The sequence below is a fragment of the Schistocerca nitens genome, chromosome 3 (genome assembly GCF_023898315.1).
Source record: "Schistocerca nitens isolate TAMUIC-IGC-003100 chromosome 3, iqSchNite1.1, whole genome shotgun sequence".
NCBI lineage: Eukaryota > Metazoa > Arthropoda > Insecta > Orthoptera > Acrididae > Schistocerca > Schistocerca nitens.
Window position 1 is genome coordinate 148,028,096 of NC_064616.1, and position 15,458 is coordinate 148,043,553.

A 15,458-nucleotide genomic window follows, 5' to 3' on the forward strand; every position below is an offset into this window, starting at 1 on the left:
TCTACATCCATACTCCGCAAGCCACCTGACGGTGTGTGGCGGAGGGTACCCTGAGTACCTCTATCGGTTCTCCCTTCTATTCCAGTCTCGTATTGTTCGTGGAAAGAAGGATTGTCGGTATGCATCTGTGTGGGCTCTAATCTCTCTGATTTTATCCTCATGGTCTCTTCGCGAGATATACGTAGGAGGGAGCAATATACTGCTTGACTCTTCAGTGAAGGTATGTTCTCGAAACTTTAACAAAAGCCCGTGCCGAGCTACTGAGCGTCTCTCCTGCAGAGTCTTCCACTGGAGTTTATCTGTCATCTCCGTAACGCTTTCGCGATTACTAAATGATCCTGTAACGAAGCGCGCTGCTCTCCGTTGGATCTTCTCTATCTCTTCTATCAACCCTATCTGGTACGGATCCCACACTGCTGAGCAGTATTCAAGCAGTGGGCGAACAAGTGTACTGTAACTAATGGTAGTCAGGTATAATCTGGTCTTGTCTGTGATACTATTGACTTTTGAGCCCAGTTTTCAAGTTTTTAAATCAGTGTGGTTTTTATGCCTGGTAACAGCATACTTTATATCCTCTTTCATCATGGTACTGTTAACTCACCCTCCTTTCTTTTATCATATTCAATAACTGAATAATGATCTTTGAATGTTGAAATTAATCCTTCATTAGAAACCAGTATATGTTATATTCTGGAACCAGAGAATATGCATTCATATTGCATGGATTTCATTTCAGATTCTGAATCATCATTATGAATCCATGTTTCTCCTTCCAGTCTCCTGCCTGGAAACAGTTCATGCAAATCATATGTGTGTCAACTTATTGCATCACCCAGCTGTCTTGGTATACAACAAACACACAGAGAGAGGGAGGGGGAGACAGAGAGAGAGAGAGAGAGAGAAGTAGGACAATATGTAGTGTATGGTCCAATTAGTCTTCATTATATTAATAACAGTGGTATCAGAATAACCATGTTCTAGAAAATAAAACTTTTTACATGCATGGTGTTATTGTGTGTGATTATTTTCAATAAGTAATCCCTTTGTTCATCATTAACATTTGTTTCTTTGTTAGTCCTTCAAATGGAACCACCATCACCACCACAAAAAGTAGCAACTACAGTTTTAAAAATATTAGAGTAAATGGAACGTGTAATAATTTAGAAATAAAATGAATGAATGATATATGGTGGTGATGGTGGTTCCTTTTCAATGCTGTTGGTAACTGGATGATGAAGGTAGATGGCTGCTCAGAGAAAAATAAAGTGATGAAACTGCACAAAAGATGTGTTGATATAGGGTACAGAGAGTGTCAAAGATGTATGTGATGTCACAGATGCAGACATGATAGGATAGAGAATGCGAATAAGTTATTAGGTTTGCAGAATGATTCAGAGTTAGTTAATAAGATTTTGGTAGGAACTGAACGATGTTGTAGTTTCAGGAGAAGTGAGGAGAGAAGGGAGCCATGAAATGTTAGGTGTTAAGGAAGCGGAAAAGGGAGTGACTAAGAATGAGATTTGATAAGAAGTATATATATGTCAAGATGAAGTGCAGTATCTGAGAATTGGAATCTGTCGAAATTGCATTATGATAGCGTGATAAGAATGTATAGGTGTTGGATTAAGCTAGACATATTGGTGTGGACAAGGCAGAACACTGTAATTAGAAGTTAAAAGGGAACTGAAAGAGTTGTTGATATCAGATGTATGGGATGAGATGGATATGAATAGATGTTGTCTAGTGCTGGATAATTTTAAACAATGCTAGATCGTTAATTTTGGTCAGTATAGCTAAATGAGATATAGCATTTAGAGATGGAGCACAAGCTTGTATTAATGAAGGGTGAAGAAGGAAATCGACTGTGTGTTTTCAAACAGACAATCCTTGCATTTCCATTGGGCAATTTAGGGAACTCAAGGCAAACCTAAATCTGGATAGCCAGACAAGAATTGAAACATCGTCTTCAGAAATGTGAGACCAGTGTGCTACTGTACCACATCAATTGGTTGCTGTTCAAGGGTTTTGGGAGAGTGGTACAATATTGGATGTGAATGTTATGAAAATTGATTGAATTAGGTTGATTGTGCAATATACATGTACAGCCAGATTTTTTTGTCTATTGCAGGATTGTTGGATAGTTAGCGGATGGTTGGGAGGGGCTAGTTTAAAATGCTCAGAATTTGTATTTTAATGTATACTGGTAATATTTACCAAATCATTAGTGAGATATGGAACACTGTGTTTTCCATGTAATGTTTGTTTTTATTTGTCCGTAAGTCGTAAACCATGGAAACATATCTTACTGATTACCTGCAAATATACTGACTCTTAATCATTTCAGGTCTGCTCTTGGAGCAAATATGTACACGTACCTGAAATTTGGACTGCCACGTGTTTTTCCTCCATCAAGAGGACCACGTGATGGCTCGAGTGGCTACGATTCCAGTGATGATGGGTCCCCAAATCCACATCATCATGGACGTTATATGCGCTCACGAAGTGACCCGGATTTCAGAAACCATTTTATGCACAAGTCATACATTGGTGTAAGCTTTCTATCCTTTTCTTGCTTAATGTTGGAAATTAATATGAAAAAGAGGAAATAATCCAGCAATGCCCATTATGCTTCAAAAGTACCTTCCAGGTGTACAGCTATAGGTATAGATATAGCTGCACAAAACTTTAAAAAGTAAATACAGAAAATTGTAATAGATTTATTTCTTTTTAAAATGATTGATATTTCAGAATGTAGAATGGCTCAAAGACTTATTCTCCCTTTGACAGCAAATTTCACCCTGGTATTTAACTATTCAGATTGAGTGACTGTAATGTTTATAGATTGGAAGGAAAGACTAATGAAACCTTACTTTTTACAGGGTCACTGTAAAATTATTGGTAAAGTTGTGTGTAGATGTTCAGCTGACACAATAACTTCTGGAGGATCAATGATAATAGTGATAATAGTTGCAGTATAGTAGTAGTAGTAGTAGTAGTAGTAGTAGTTATAATATTGTGGTTATATTTTTATGTGCTCATGGTTGCCTGATTGTAGTTTGTATGTTCAATAAAACTAATATGTGTAGGGTTGCCTGTTATTGAATATAACTTGAAACAAATAGCTTTGTAAGTGAAAAATATCAGTGGGGAGCAGTGTTGCCACCCAGTATGGAGAATACCACATAATCAATCCCAGTATTGTTTGACCAGCTGACTCAAGTAGGTGCACAGAGAGAGAGAGAGAGAGAGAGAGGTCATTCACATGTCCATTTGATTGATATAAGTCAGTCCATGTTTTACTCTTTCCCTTCCAGATGAAAAGACACTTACATAAAGTTTTGGCCTCAGCCTTCATCAGTAAAAGAGAGACACATCATTCATACAGACAAGCCAGCACACTGCATGCACACATCACACATGATCACCAATTCCAGCATCTTGGGCTGGAATGCAACTATCCCATGAGATGCAAGCAGCAAACAAGGGGGTGGGGGGGGTGGGGGGTGGGGGGGGGGTGGAATGATAGTAATGTACAGGTGGGAGAGAGAGACAAGCATTGTCTGGTGGAGTGTGCAGGGACTAGAATACCATCAGGTGCAGCGTCAGGAGGTTGTGTGGCAGAGAGGTGGGGAAAAAAGGAGCAAAAAAAGAAGAGGAGTGGTGGAAGACGGGTGGATGTTGTAAGGATAACTTACATCTGTATAGTTCAGAAACGCTGGGGTGTAGGGAAGAACCCAGATGGTTTGGGTTGTGAAGCAGCCATTGAAATCAAGTGTATTATGTTCAGCTGCATGTTGTGCCACAAGGTGGTCTACTTTGTTCTTGGCCACAGTTTGGCAGTGGCCGTCCATCCTAGTGGCCAGCTGGTTGGTAGTCATACCAATATAAAAAGTTGTGCAATGACTGCAGCAGAGCTGGTAAATGACTTGGCTGCTTTCACAGGTGGCCCGGCCCCAGGTGGGGTAGGTTAAACCTGTGGCAGGACTGGAATAGGAAGTGCTGGGTGGGTGGATTGGGCAGGTTCTGCACCTAGGTCTTCCACAGAGATATGATCCTTGTGGCAAGGGGTTGGGACTGGGAGTGACATAGGGATGAACTATATGTTGTGGAGGGATGGGAAGTATCTCTGGTAGGATGTCCCTCATTTCAGGGCATGATGATAGGTAATCGAAGCCGTGGAAAAAGATGTGGTTCAGTTGTTCCAGTCCAGAGTGGTACTGAGTGATTAAGGGGACAATCCTTTATTACTGGTTCTTGGGAGTGCTGGGAGGATTGGGGGTGTGAGAGGAAATGGCACGGGAGATCTGTTTGTGGACTAGGTCTGAAGGATAGTACCTGTGTGTGAAGACCTTGATGAGACCCCCAGCATACTGAACAATTGAGTTTTTGTCACTGCAATTATGTTGTCCCCAGGTGTCCAGGCTGTATGGGAGGGATTTTTTGGTGTTAAAGGGATGACAGCTGTCAAAATGCATATACTGTTGGTAGTTGTTGAGTTTAATGTGGACAGAGGCGCAGATGGAGCCATCAGAGAGTAAGTGTTCAACATCAAGGTAGGTGGCATGTTGGGTTGAGGAGGACTACATGAAACACCATCTGGATCCTTCCCTCCACTCCAGCTTTTCTGAACTGTACAGATGGAAGTTATCCTTACAACACATTCTCTACTCCTGTAATCATCCAAGCCTCAACCTACAGTAACATACTGTCCACAAACCCTCCACCCAACAGTTTCCACCTGGAGTTTCCATTGTTTGATTTTGTAGAAACCACGTGGTGTTTTGCATAATTGTCCACAAGGGGTGGGGGTGAGGGTGGGTGTGACTCAGAATATGGAGTACAGAGTTTTTATTTATTACAGAATTCTCATACTCGTCCAGCAGTATTTTCCTGTCATTCCATTAGATCTGTTGTTTAACCAGCTGTGGCATTATGTGACTGATTGCAGTAATGCAATATGATGGTTTTAACAACTGCTGAATAACTTAGATTTATTTGGCAGTTTTAGAGTTCAGATACTAATCAAAGCTGATTTGGATGCAAATGGTCTTAACTATCAATGATCAATATTCAGTTAAAACAGGTCATGTGCAATTTGATTCACTATTACTGGTTTCACAAATCAGACACAAGCATTTGTGGAAATTATGGTGTTCAAAAACAACACCAGAAAATGTTTGTCACTAAAAGTCAACTCACAATACAACAGCTCACAATCATCACCTTGGTGGCAACACCCCCTTGTTAAAAGCACAACTCATTTCCAAAGCCAAACATGAAGTGGCATGTGTTCAATCAGTAATGTTTATTGTTAACTCATTGGTCAGATATATAATCAGAGCACAGCTAAGTAAGTTGACTGTGAGTGGCTTTGTTGTGAGATGACATTTACTAATTAACTTTATCTAATGTTCTTTCTGAATATTGTAATTTCCATCAGTCCGATAATGCTCTCACCTGATGGGCAAAACTGATAATAGTGCATCAAATTATGTGCAGCCTATGGCTGTTTCATCTGAATATTAGTTATAATGGTTGCTGTGATCCTAGCAGGAGATGCATGTGTTTGCTAGTGATCAAGGATTGTTACCAGAAATTTGCCTGTGACAAAATTTTGATCATACATTTGAAGTGTATCAGGAGAATATTAATTAGAATGTTTGCAAAAATGTGATTGGCCTTGCTGCCACAGAGTAGTTGTTAAATATGTCAGAACAGCTTTATCCCTTGTTCTTTGATCTTGAGGCTGGTACAGTAGATTTCTGCATTGATTTCTGTACATTGAGCACAAAAGTGCTAAATCAAGATTTAGACCTACTGTTTTTCAAACTGGTAATGAGGGCCCATCATTTTCAGCCACACATGTTTTTAGTGCATCAGAGAAAAAAATGTAAGTCTTGTTTAAGTTCTTTTGTTTCAGAAGCACTGCCAAGCAAAACTACATAAATTTCGTATGATTGGTTAACAAGTTCTTGAAAATCGTTATTCAGATGTTTGTTGTCTTTTCCTTCCTTATTTTTGTTATATCTGTGCAGATGCAATGACTAATCCATCTCTGGATAACAGAGTGTCAAATGAAAATAAGAACCTGTTTATACTCAGTCAGAATAATGTGCAGCTGTGTTCTGTATTCTTGACTCTATTGCTGTAGCTTTGCCTTACATTATTTTACCACATATTTCTTTACTTGTTCAGCATGGGCCATGGCCAGGATTACCTCCTGGTGCAGGAAGAGCAGAGGATTTTCGACTCCGTAGTACAAGTAGTGAAGCTAATTTGATGTCACATGAGGCACATATCCGTCACCATACTCATCGCCGAAGTATGCATGAACACAGTATGCCTTTTGACATTGAGCGATCCCCGTAAGTGGTTTCTTTTTGTAGTCCATTGTTTGTAAATATGTGGTTATATAAAACTAAAAGAAACTGTTGTACCTGGTGGACCCCTCTCATCCTAGAATCTGGTGATCCACTCTTTCTTTTTAATCTTTCCCAACATATCCAACTCTACTTCCTAAGGAAGGAACTAATAGTTCCAAAAGCTAGGAAAATGTCATGTACTTTTATATATTTCTATCAGCAGTACTAAATATTTACTTCCTGAAGGCAAATATTGACTTGCAATTCTGTCTCATAATTTTTAATTTTCATGAATGAGTTTTCCATTTGGACAATATTGTTAGTCATTGTTACAAAGGAAGAGAGTTTAACTGTCCATCAACTATAGCAGCATGCACAATACACCCTTAAAAGCTTTCTAACCTACTAATCTCATACTCTCACATTGGAATACCACTATCTGTTATGACAATTACAACCTCCGACTCACCTTCCCACAGAACTCTTACACTCATGAAACACTGACATATTCTCAGACACTCACTCCACTCACCCAACTGAACCCAGAATTAAAAAATGCTCTGGGGTCATTGGGGATGATAATTTATCTAAAGATCTGCAATAAAATATGAAACGTATATGTCCATTCCTTATTGACAAGGTGTATGCAATTTCTGAATGATTAGAACTGTTTTTCAGCACTGTTGTTACTTAGGTTTGCAATATCCATCTTTTCAATGATATAAAAATTACACGATGACAATATGTCACAATTTACACATTAAAGAAACAACTGAAAATAGCATGTAGCATTTTGGCTGTCTTCAGTTTATATCCTGTAGCATAACCAAGTGTCCTGACACCCTTTCAAATAACATTTAGAGCTGTGAGGTATTATATACATTTCTTAGAATTGCATGCAATATCTTGTTCTATAGTTCAGTTATAATAGTTGAAAAGGCTTTTTAGTATGGCCTTTATTCAGAGGCAAATACACGTCTGTTAACATTTTACACATCTGGACTATCTGTCCTAAATATATTTTTAGAACTGTATGAAAAGACATACTGATGTGATGGTACCATGCTGCCAATGCTGTTCAGAAAAAATTAGATAAATCCTTGACCTGCAGTTGAACTCTGCTTGACCCAGCAGAATGAATTGTTTACACAGTGGTCGTAGAAGATACAACAGGGTACGTTCATGATGATGGTGTAATAATTCTGCCAACGACATCCCATCATGTGGCAAGGAGTGTTCAGAGGAAAGAAAAATCTTTAAGGCTTTCTCCCATGTGTGAGAGTAACAGAGATTTTCCATGTGACTTTAAAACATTTGAATGAACCATTCAGCTTCACCAATGGCGAAAAGGAGCTGTTGTGACATGGTGTATGCCATTGTCAGCGCAAAACTGTTGAAAATCAGCTGACGTGAGCTGTGGTCCGTTGCGATGGAATGGACTGATGCTCCACAGAAGCATTGCAATGAGAGGTCAGTTACTGAATTTGGATGTCCATCCACTGCCAACTACAATGACATTGTGTGACTTGCTTTGTGTGAACTACTTCCCAGTGACCATAGTGCAACAAAGACAAAACTTCCCACTCTGGGGAGTGACTAATCACAACCTAAGCATTGTTATTCTCTGTAGGTAGCAACAGAACACCTGATCGCATGGATAGCGCATGACGATGCAAAAAGTAGTGATGTGCAAGTGGTTTAGGAATTTCTTTCAAACTACATGCTACCCATGGCAACATATTGCAAAACTGCCCAAAGAGCTGGGTCAGAAGCAGTTGCTCCAGCCATACGCCATAAGTCAACAGCAAACTTTTGAAGAACTTCAGAATCCTGAGTGTCAATTTGATATCATGATTTCTCAGATGAAACAAACATTCTGTGTGTACTGACCAGTAACCAAAATAAGAAGTCAGTATTTGAATGTTGTGCAGTGGGCCTGTACAACAACTTGTATTAATAATTAGACAATAAAAGATCCCAGTATTGCAATTTTTGTGCTATCCATGGTGGAACAAGCTTGCAAGTATTGAACAAAGCAGTTAGAGGTCAATAATCCTTAATCAAATAGAACTTTCAACCATACAAGTGTTGATGGAACTTGGTAATGCCATAGACAATGGTGAGGACCTCATTTTTCAAGTTGACCATAGTTGCACTGCACTTTGTTGAGAGTTTTCAAGGAAGATGCAATGGCCCAGTTGGGTGAACCAATTCTATGGGATAGCTCAGCTCCTATCCTGTAAAAAGATGCATCCACAGCTAACACAACAGGCTTAGCTGGATCAGAATTAGACAATGACAACTTAACAAAGCATCCTTTGAGTCCTGAAGTGCACCTGACATTCTTGGGGCCACACAAAGGGAACACCTTTCCAGTGCAGCAACTTCAGTAGAGCAGCAATCTGTGCAGTGTTAGCAATAAACTCAAGATAACATGTTAATTTCCCCATGGCAGCCTGTATCAGCTTGAACAAATCAAATAAGTCTAAACCTAAAATGTTCACACTGTTTCTAGAACATATTATATGGAATGAAACACAGATTTTGTAACACCACAAAAAGTTTCTGGCAAACTGCACATGCCAATTACTGGTATTTCATGCCTGTTATATGCAGACAAAAGTTGGCTTCTGTAGCCATGAGCTAACTGTTGTGTCATAGGTGTCTTTATTAAGGAGGTAAATAAAATTTAGTTGTCTTATTAGCCACTCCTAATGGGGCAAAAGGTTTGTTCTTGTGTCTGTGGATGACAGTAGAAGGTTTCCATGAAGGGGAAAACCGAGACTTCATCTGTGCTTCCATACTGGCTAGACTGTGTCAATGCTGAACATGGCATAACACCACTATAATTTTGCCCACAATAATAGTTGCACTGGCAATGTCTTGTTAGCCTTTTAAGTTCAGCAATCCTCTCTTGTAATGACTGTTCATGCCATATCTTTAATGCTGTATGTGGAGAAGTGGGCTTCCAGTTGAGCACAAAATACTGACCACTCTTTTTCCTTGCAGTTAAACTGGCAAAACTTGGGTGTAGTGACCTGCTGTGATGCTGCTTGTTGCATCAGTTAGTTCATCATCTGTTGAATACTGAGCAGCAGTCATTCATTCTGCTTTGCCTGAAACTAAACAGCTTCATTTAGTGACAGTTCATGTGGGGTTTCAGACCTGGTTTAACACTTACACTAAAGATAATACACCAAATTTATTTTTGTTGTTACTCATGGAACAGGAAGTACGTATACTCAAGCAGGTGAGGGCAGAAGTCTGTTCACAGTAATCATTGCCAAGTTCATACATGGTGGAGGAGAAAAGACATGTGAACACTTGTGAGAACATACTCATTGCCATTTTTATGTATGTCATAGCAAACCTAGATGACAGTCCAAAAGGTTTGACTTGTGGAGGAGGTCAAGTGGATGCTACAACACATATAGAATATTAGTTTAATTTCAGTAAAACTCTTTAATACACAGTACTTAACTTTGGGTACATCTATACCCATAGAGGTATGATATACATTGAGTACTGCCTCAGAACACCATGATAACTGTTTATTAATCTGAATAGTCGTGAATGACAGTAAAATATTATTACATTACATTTTAACTATGAACTTTGGTACACATTTCTGACTAATGACACTAGCTCACTTCTAGGTCTGAATGGTGATGATAGTTGCAAGAGTGGGCTATCAAAGAGTGAGACATGCAGTGCTATGCTCTGACATAAGTAGACTTCCAGGAGCAGCAGTGTATCAAACCTTGTGACTGAGGAAACAATGTCCCACCGGATGAGAATGATTGTCTGCTGCATGTGCCAGTGACAAGTTGTAATATGTCATTGGCAGTTGGTCATGCCATTACAGTTTTACATGCAAATTCAGTTTTCTACTTGGATACACTAAATAGCACTGTGACTCCATTTATAACTGACCTATCCTTTCAGATTGCAACTGTTCCAAAGATCTGATCACTAACTAAGACAAGATTCAGCTTATTTTTTATACATTAGTTTCTTTTGGTACTACAGTCTGGCATTGTTTCAAGCTCTTCTGTAAAGTGCTCATAACATGATCTACATTTTGACAAGTGTTGCATATCCTTTGTAATGATACAGGTTGTATGAGACCCGGGACAATCGGGAGATCCGGGAAAAACCTGAGAATTTTTTCATCCGAGAGAAAACTGGGAAAAACCCGGGATTATTTTAGAATTCCGGGAATTTTTCATTGTTTTCAGTTAAATTTTTGTAACTTTGACTGGTAAGAACCGATACTGTAACAAAGAATATTACTGTATCCCGCGACTGCAGAATAATACTTCAGCAGTAAAACATGAACGAGTGAAAAAATGAAAATAAAACTTAAACTGCAAAGTAAATGCGCCATATACAGCAACAAAACAAAGTGCTCATACAAGCGTCTGCCAACAGCAAAATTTGTCAAAGGCTTTAGGAAGAATATGCAATGATTCGTAACAACAAATTGCCTCCGATGAGCAGGACATCACAACTTTTTACATTAGATTCGTTTTAGCAGTTACAAGCGGAATCATGCATAGTTGAGTAGTACCTTCTCCCGCTTCTCGCTACAGAAATGTGGCTGTTGGCTGTGTAAGCAGCCGCAGTTTCGAATGTCTTGTTTCTTTTATGACCTGATGTAAGATATTTTAATGTTTTACACGTACGAACATATGGCTCCCTATGCACGGTGACGCCTGTCATCTGGCACTCTCCGGCAACTGCAGAAACAAACCTATTTCTAACAGGTCACCGGAAAATATTCGGAATGGTGGTTTGAAAAACGTTACTATCAAAGAAAATTTCCTTTTACGTAAGTTGAACTACGTACGAGAATGTACGATGAATTTCTTAAATCAAAGAGCGTTTGACTCTCATTTAAAAATAAAATCTTTGATGACGAGCCATTTAGATGAATTTCAAGCCCAGAAGAACAGACATTTATGTCGTTATTAAAAAATTTAATGGCACATTTGTGTGATATATCTTAAATTGTAATACGCGCATAAAAGACAAACATTACATAGGAAAGCTTAGCTTCTCTTCCAGCGTATTAATCTTATAGAGCAATATTATAAGTGTAAGCTTTGCTTTTCTTGTAGCAACACTATGTATATTCCGTATTAATCTTATAGACCAATATTATAAGTGAAAGCTTTGCTTTTCTTGTAGCAACACTATGTATATTAATTTAAACCATTAACTTTTTCTGTTTGTGTGTTTGCGCTACTTAACAGTGATGTTGCTATTGGCTGACTTCATCACGTGTTATAAGCTCTGAATACGTGGTATCATCGGCTGGTGAAAATCACGTGACATGAGCTATGACTGGCTTACAAAAGCGCATCGCAATCTCAATTTCAATGCTTTAGAAAGTAACATGCGCTGTTTGGTGGAATTCGAATTTATACTTTTGTAATACGAAAATAAGCAGTGTACATGTTACTGCACATCAAAGATCTTTCCAAAACGTTTTTTTTTCCCCTGTGTTTCGTTTTCTAAAGCGCTGGGAAATTCTACACCCGCGTATAAAACCATAACCATTCAAAGGATGGATACATTATACAGTTCCGAGAGAAAATGTACTGTCAGTTAACAGGAAAAAAGTATGTTTTCACCCAGGAGAAAATGTATTTTTAACCAGGAAATCCGGGAGAAATCCGGGAATTCTTTTTCTTTGTCCATGTATACACCCTGTGATAGCATGAACTACTTTCCTATTTTAAGCTAAAGTGGAAGATCTCCATATTCTTCATTGTTGATGCTACCCAGGCAAGACAGAAAGGATAAAAAAAACATATTTCCCTAAAAAAATTTTGAAAAGAGCATATGGCATTCTGTCCGAATGTGAGGTTTTTTGTGTCAGAAACTGAACATGATATATACAAAAAATCATTTCAACTGTTTTTAAAATATATACTAGTTAATAATTAAATAATTTAATGGATGAGACCTTGAAAGTGAAATGAAATATTGATATTGCTCATTGATATTTAAAATCCAACCAGATGAAAACTCAGTTATGTTTTGAAGTGAATATATAGAGTTTATATTATTTTCATTTAAGTAATACTTGTAGTATTTTATGGTCTTCATTTATCACTGTTATAAATATGTTGCTGCTACTCATTCCCTACATGTATTGTTCATTGTTTTTTGGGTGTCAGGGTGACAGGAGGAAGCCAACTTGGAGTTCATCAAAGACCATCAAAGGCAGGATCTCACATATCACTGCCAGTGAGCCGCCACAGTCACTCTCATCCTCCACATCCCCACATGCATCCTGCACACAGGGATGGGCGCACTATGAGTTCCCGTCTTGGTCCTGTTTCAGAGAGTGCTTACATCCCAAGAGAGTCATATTGTGTACCTTTGCCAGAAAATATTGAACTTGGAGCCTACTCAAAATACCCACATCTGCAGGTACAGTCTTTTCCCTCAAGTTCATACAATCATATGATTATTTGATTTCTAGTATCATTACACATGAATGATTTGACACAAGTAATTGATTTATGAAAGCTTAAAATTTGTTAGACTGTGTAAATGTTCAGTGTTATCACATATTACAATAACTGCTTTAATAATATTCATATATGTTGTAACAACAACAAAATGACAACATCAACAACAATGATTGTAATTGTTATAATAATAATTATAATAACAACAACAACTACAAAGACATGAGTACTGTGTCTGGCCACCAAGACCAGCAGCCTCAGCAGCCAGGGGCAGTGGTAATGTTTGTGTGACTTGGATTCACGTGATTGTGTATGTGTATGTAATCTAATTTGAGAGAAGGCCTATTGGCTGAAAGTTTACTTGTTAACAGTCTTTTTGTTGTCACTGTCTGCGCATTAACGTCTCTGCTGTATGGTGAGTAGCAGTCTATCTTTTTCATAAAATTGTCATTAAAACAATTACTTGTAATTCCTTTGTTTCTGTTGACACTTTTTTTCCATTTATTCTCAGTATTTTTTCACTGCCTGTCCGGGTTGTCTTTCTGTTCCTTAGTAAAGGTTCCTCTGCATTTACTTTTTTCTGTCTTGAGAAATCTGAAAGTATTTAATTTTGTTGTGACTATTTCTATGTTTCGATTGTCTTCACATAATATTCATCTCTTCTACCATCAATCAATTTATTTTTGTTGTAGGAAACAGAGAAATTTGTTTGCTTTGTCTATACTCTCTCTTTCTTTTCTCATTTGTTAAAGTCATAGCAGTCTCTTCCAGACTGAACCAGTTTTGCGATATTTCTGTATAATTTTGTTGCTGCTTATTTTGTGGTTGTCATTTACTTCTGTTTTTTATCCCAGAATTTTTCAAACAATTTTTCTCCATTTATCTGTTTTCAGTGCCACAATGCATTCAGCTGCCTACAGTGTATGAGGTTTTATAACCACATAGTGTCAAATTTTTGCATTTATTGACATTTTTTTTTATTGTATATGTTCTCACAGAGTTGATTTGCCACTCAAGCTTTCTGTCTTCATCATGTTACTATATTTATTTGAAACACATCTCTGTGGTATATTAATTTCTGGTGTTCATTGATGACCAAAAATCAGTATTTTTGCCATGATAAAGGTCACTGGAGTAGTAGCCAAAATATTAATTCTTCAATTTATAATATGATGCATCTACTACCGAGAAGAAGTTTATCCAATGACTTTGGCTGTGAAAGCCCACATCAGCTTTTAGTGATTGAGATGCAACCAAAATGTTGGTCATGGATTGTTAATTTGGATTTTTATGTGGGGACTTTAAGATCTGTTTTCTCTCCAATTTTTCCCAAAATATTTATTGGAGTAGTGGTTGAATAAATGTCCTTAGTGAAACCAGCTAGGTTTTCAGTAAAAACCTGGCACTTAATCCTGACACTGCTGTTTTGTTCCCCAGTTTGATTCAGCTGTTTATTCCAATTTATTGTAGTGTCCTTTCCACTCCTGGATAATATTTATGAGGCAACAGTTAAGTGGCATGGGTGACAGTTTGACTCCTTGTCAAAGTCATGTTTCCATTTCAAATAATCATGGTATTTTGCCAACAACCTGACTCGAGACACAGTATTTGTGATGGACTCTTTGATCCAGTTTATGAGTTTCTAAAATACTTCATATTCACTGAGTGTGGAGAACAGAGTTGATCTATCCATAGAACTGTCTGCAAAAGTAGTGATTTAGTCTTTTTTTGTCATCATGAAAATTATTATTTTTATTTTACAGTAGTAACAGTGAAGTCACTATTCTTGTTTTTAATTTAGTGGATGGTATGTAAACAAAATAGAAATTAGTATGACATAGTTCCTGATAAATTCCAAGCACCTACTAGTATGCTATGCATGTGTTTAGCAAGTATGATATTAAACAGAGTTTAATTAAGGTAGGCAGTGGTTAAAACAATTCATTTCTAAATCATAGCACTGTGTAGCTTGTTTATAGCAGTCCCAGTAAGCCATTGCAGCAGTCAGAGTCCACTGGTAGAGGCAGTTGGATAACACCAACTGAGGAAGAGGCTATTGCCAGGTGGCCGTATATTTGCACACTACAGCAATTCATGTGACTAACAGGCGATATCAGCAGCCACATGCCGTAGGTGTCCTGCCAGACATGGACAACGTTGCACATATTGACATGCCCATATCTTCAATTTGTGTGTCTCTGAGGTTATTGAATCCGTCACCCCCTTGACCCAGTATATAGGCCCAGTGTCTGCCAGGTCAGTGTGCGAGAGGACAATGTGGTGGAACAGCCGGCAGCTGGGTGATATCAAGATGGAAGGCTCCTGGAAGATGTCTGGGGCCACTGGCAATGATGGTGCCAGATCCAAAGTGTCTCATGTAGATTAGGCACAGAGACTCTTGGTAATGGTAGCACCCCTGGGGGATGTGGCGAGTCTGGTGATTTAACTGTTGGTGAAGCCGGATCAACATCCATCGGTGTGCCCCTCAACTCATGTCAGAGGAGGACCAGGTAGCCATCCTCTGTGACCCAGGATTAAAGAGTGCTACATGTGGCTACTGACTAGGGTGCCACAATCGGAGATGATTGTGGTGCTAGTGCAGTATCTCTCATGT

At 38.4% G+C, this 15,458-nt stretch overlaps 1 protein-coding gene across 1 annotated transcript in view; it reads left to right on the forward strand.

The window, feature by feature from the left end:
- Nucleotides 1-15,458, forward strand: part of LOC126248092 (ATP-binding cassette sub-family G member 8) — a 325,668-nt gene that overhangs the window by 192,364 nt on the left and 117,846 nt on the right. Inside the window, exons 6-8 of the mRNA XM_049948758.1 lie at nt 2,345-2,549; nt 6,196-6,365; nt 12,548-12,803. Of these exons, the coding sequence (XP_049804715.1) occupies nt 2,345-2,549; nt 6,196-6,365; nt 12,548-12,803 (631 nt within the window). The remainder of the gene's footprint in view (nt 1-2,344; nt 2,550-6,195; nt 6,366-12,547; nt 12,804-15,458) is intronic.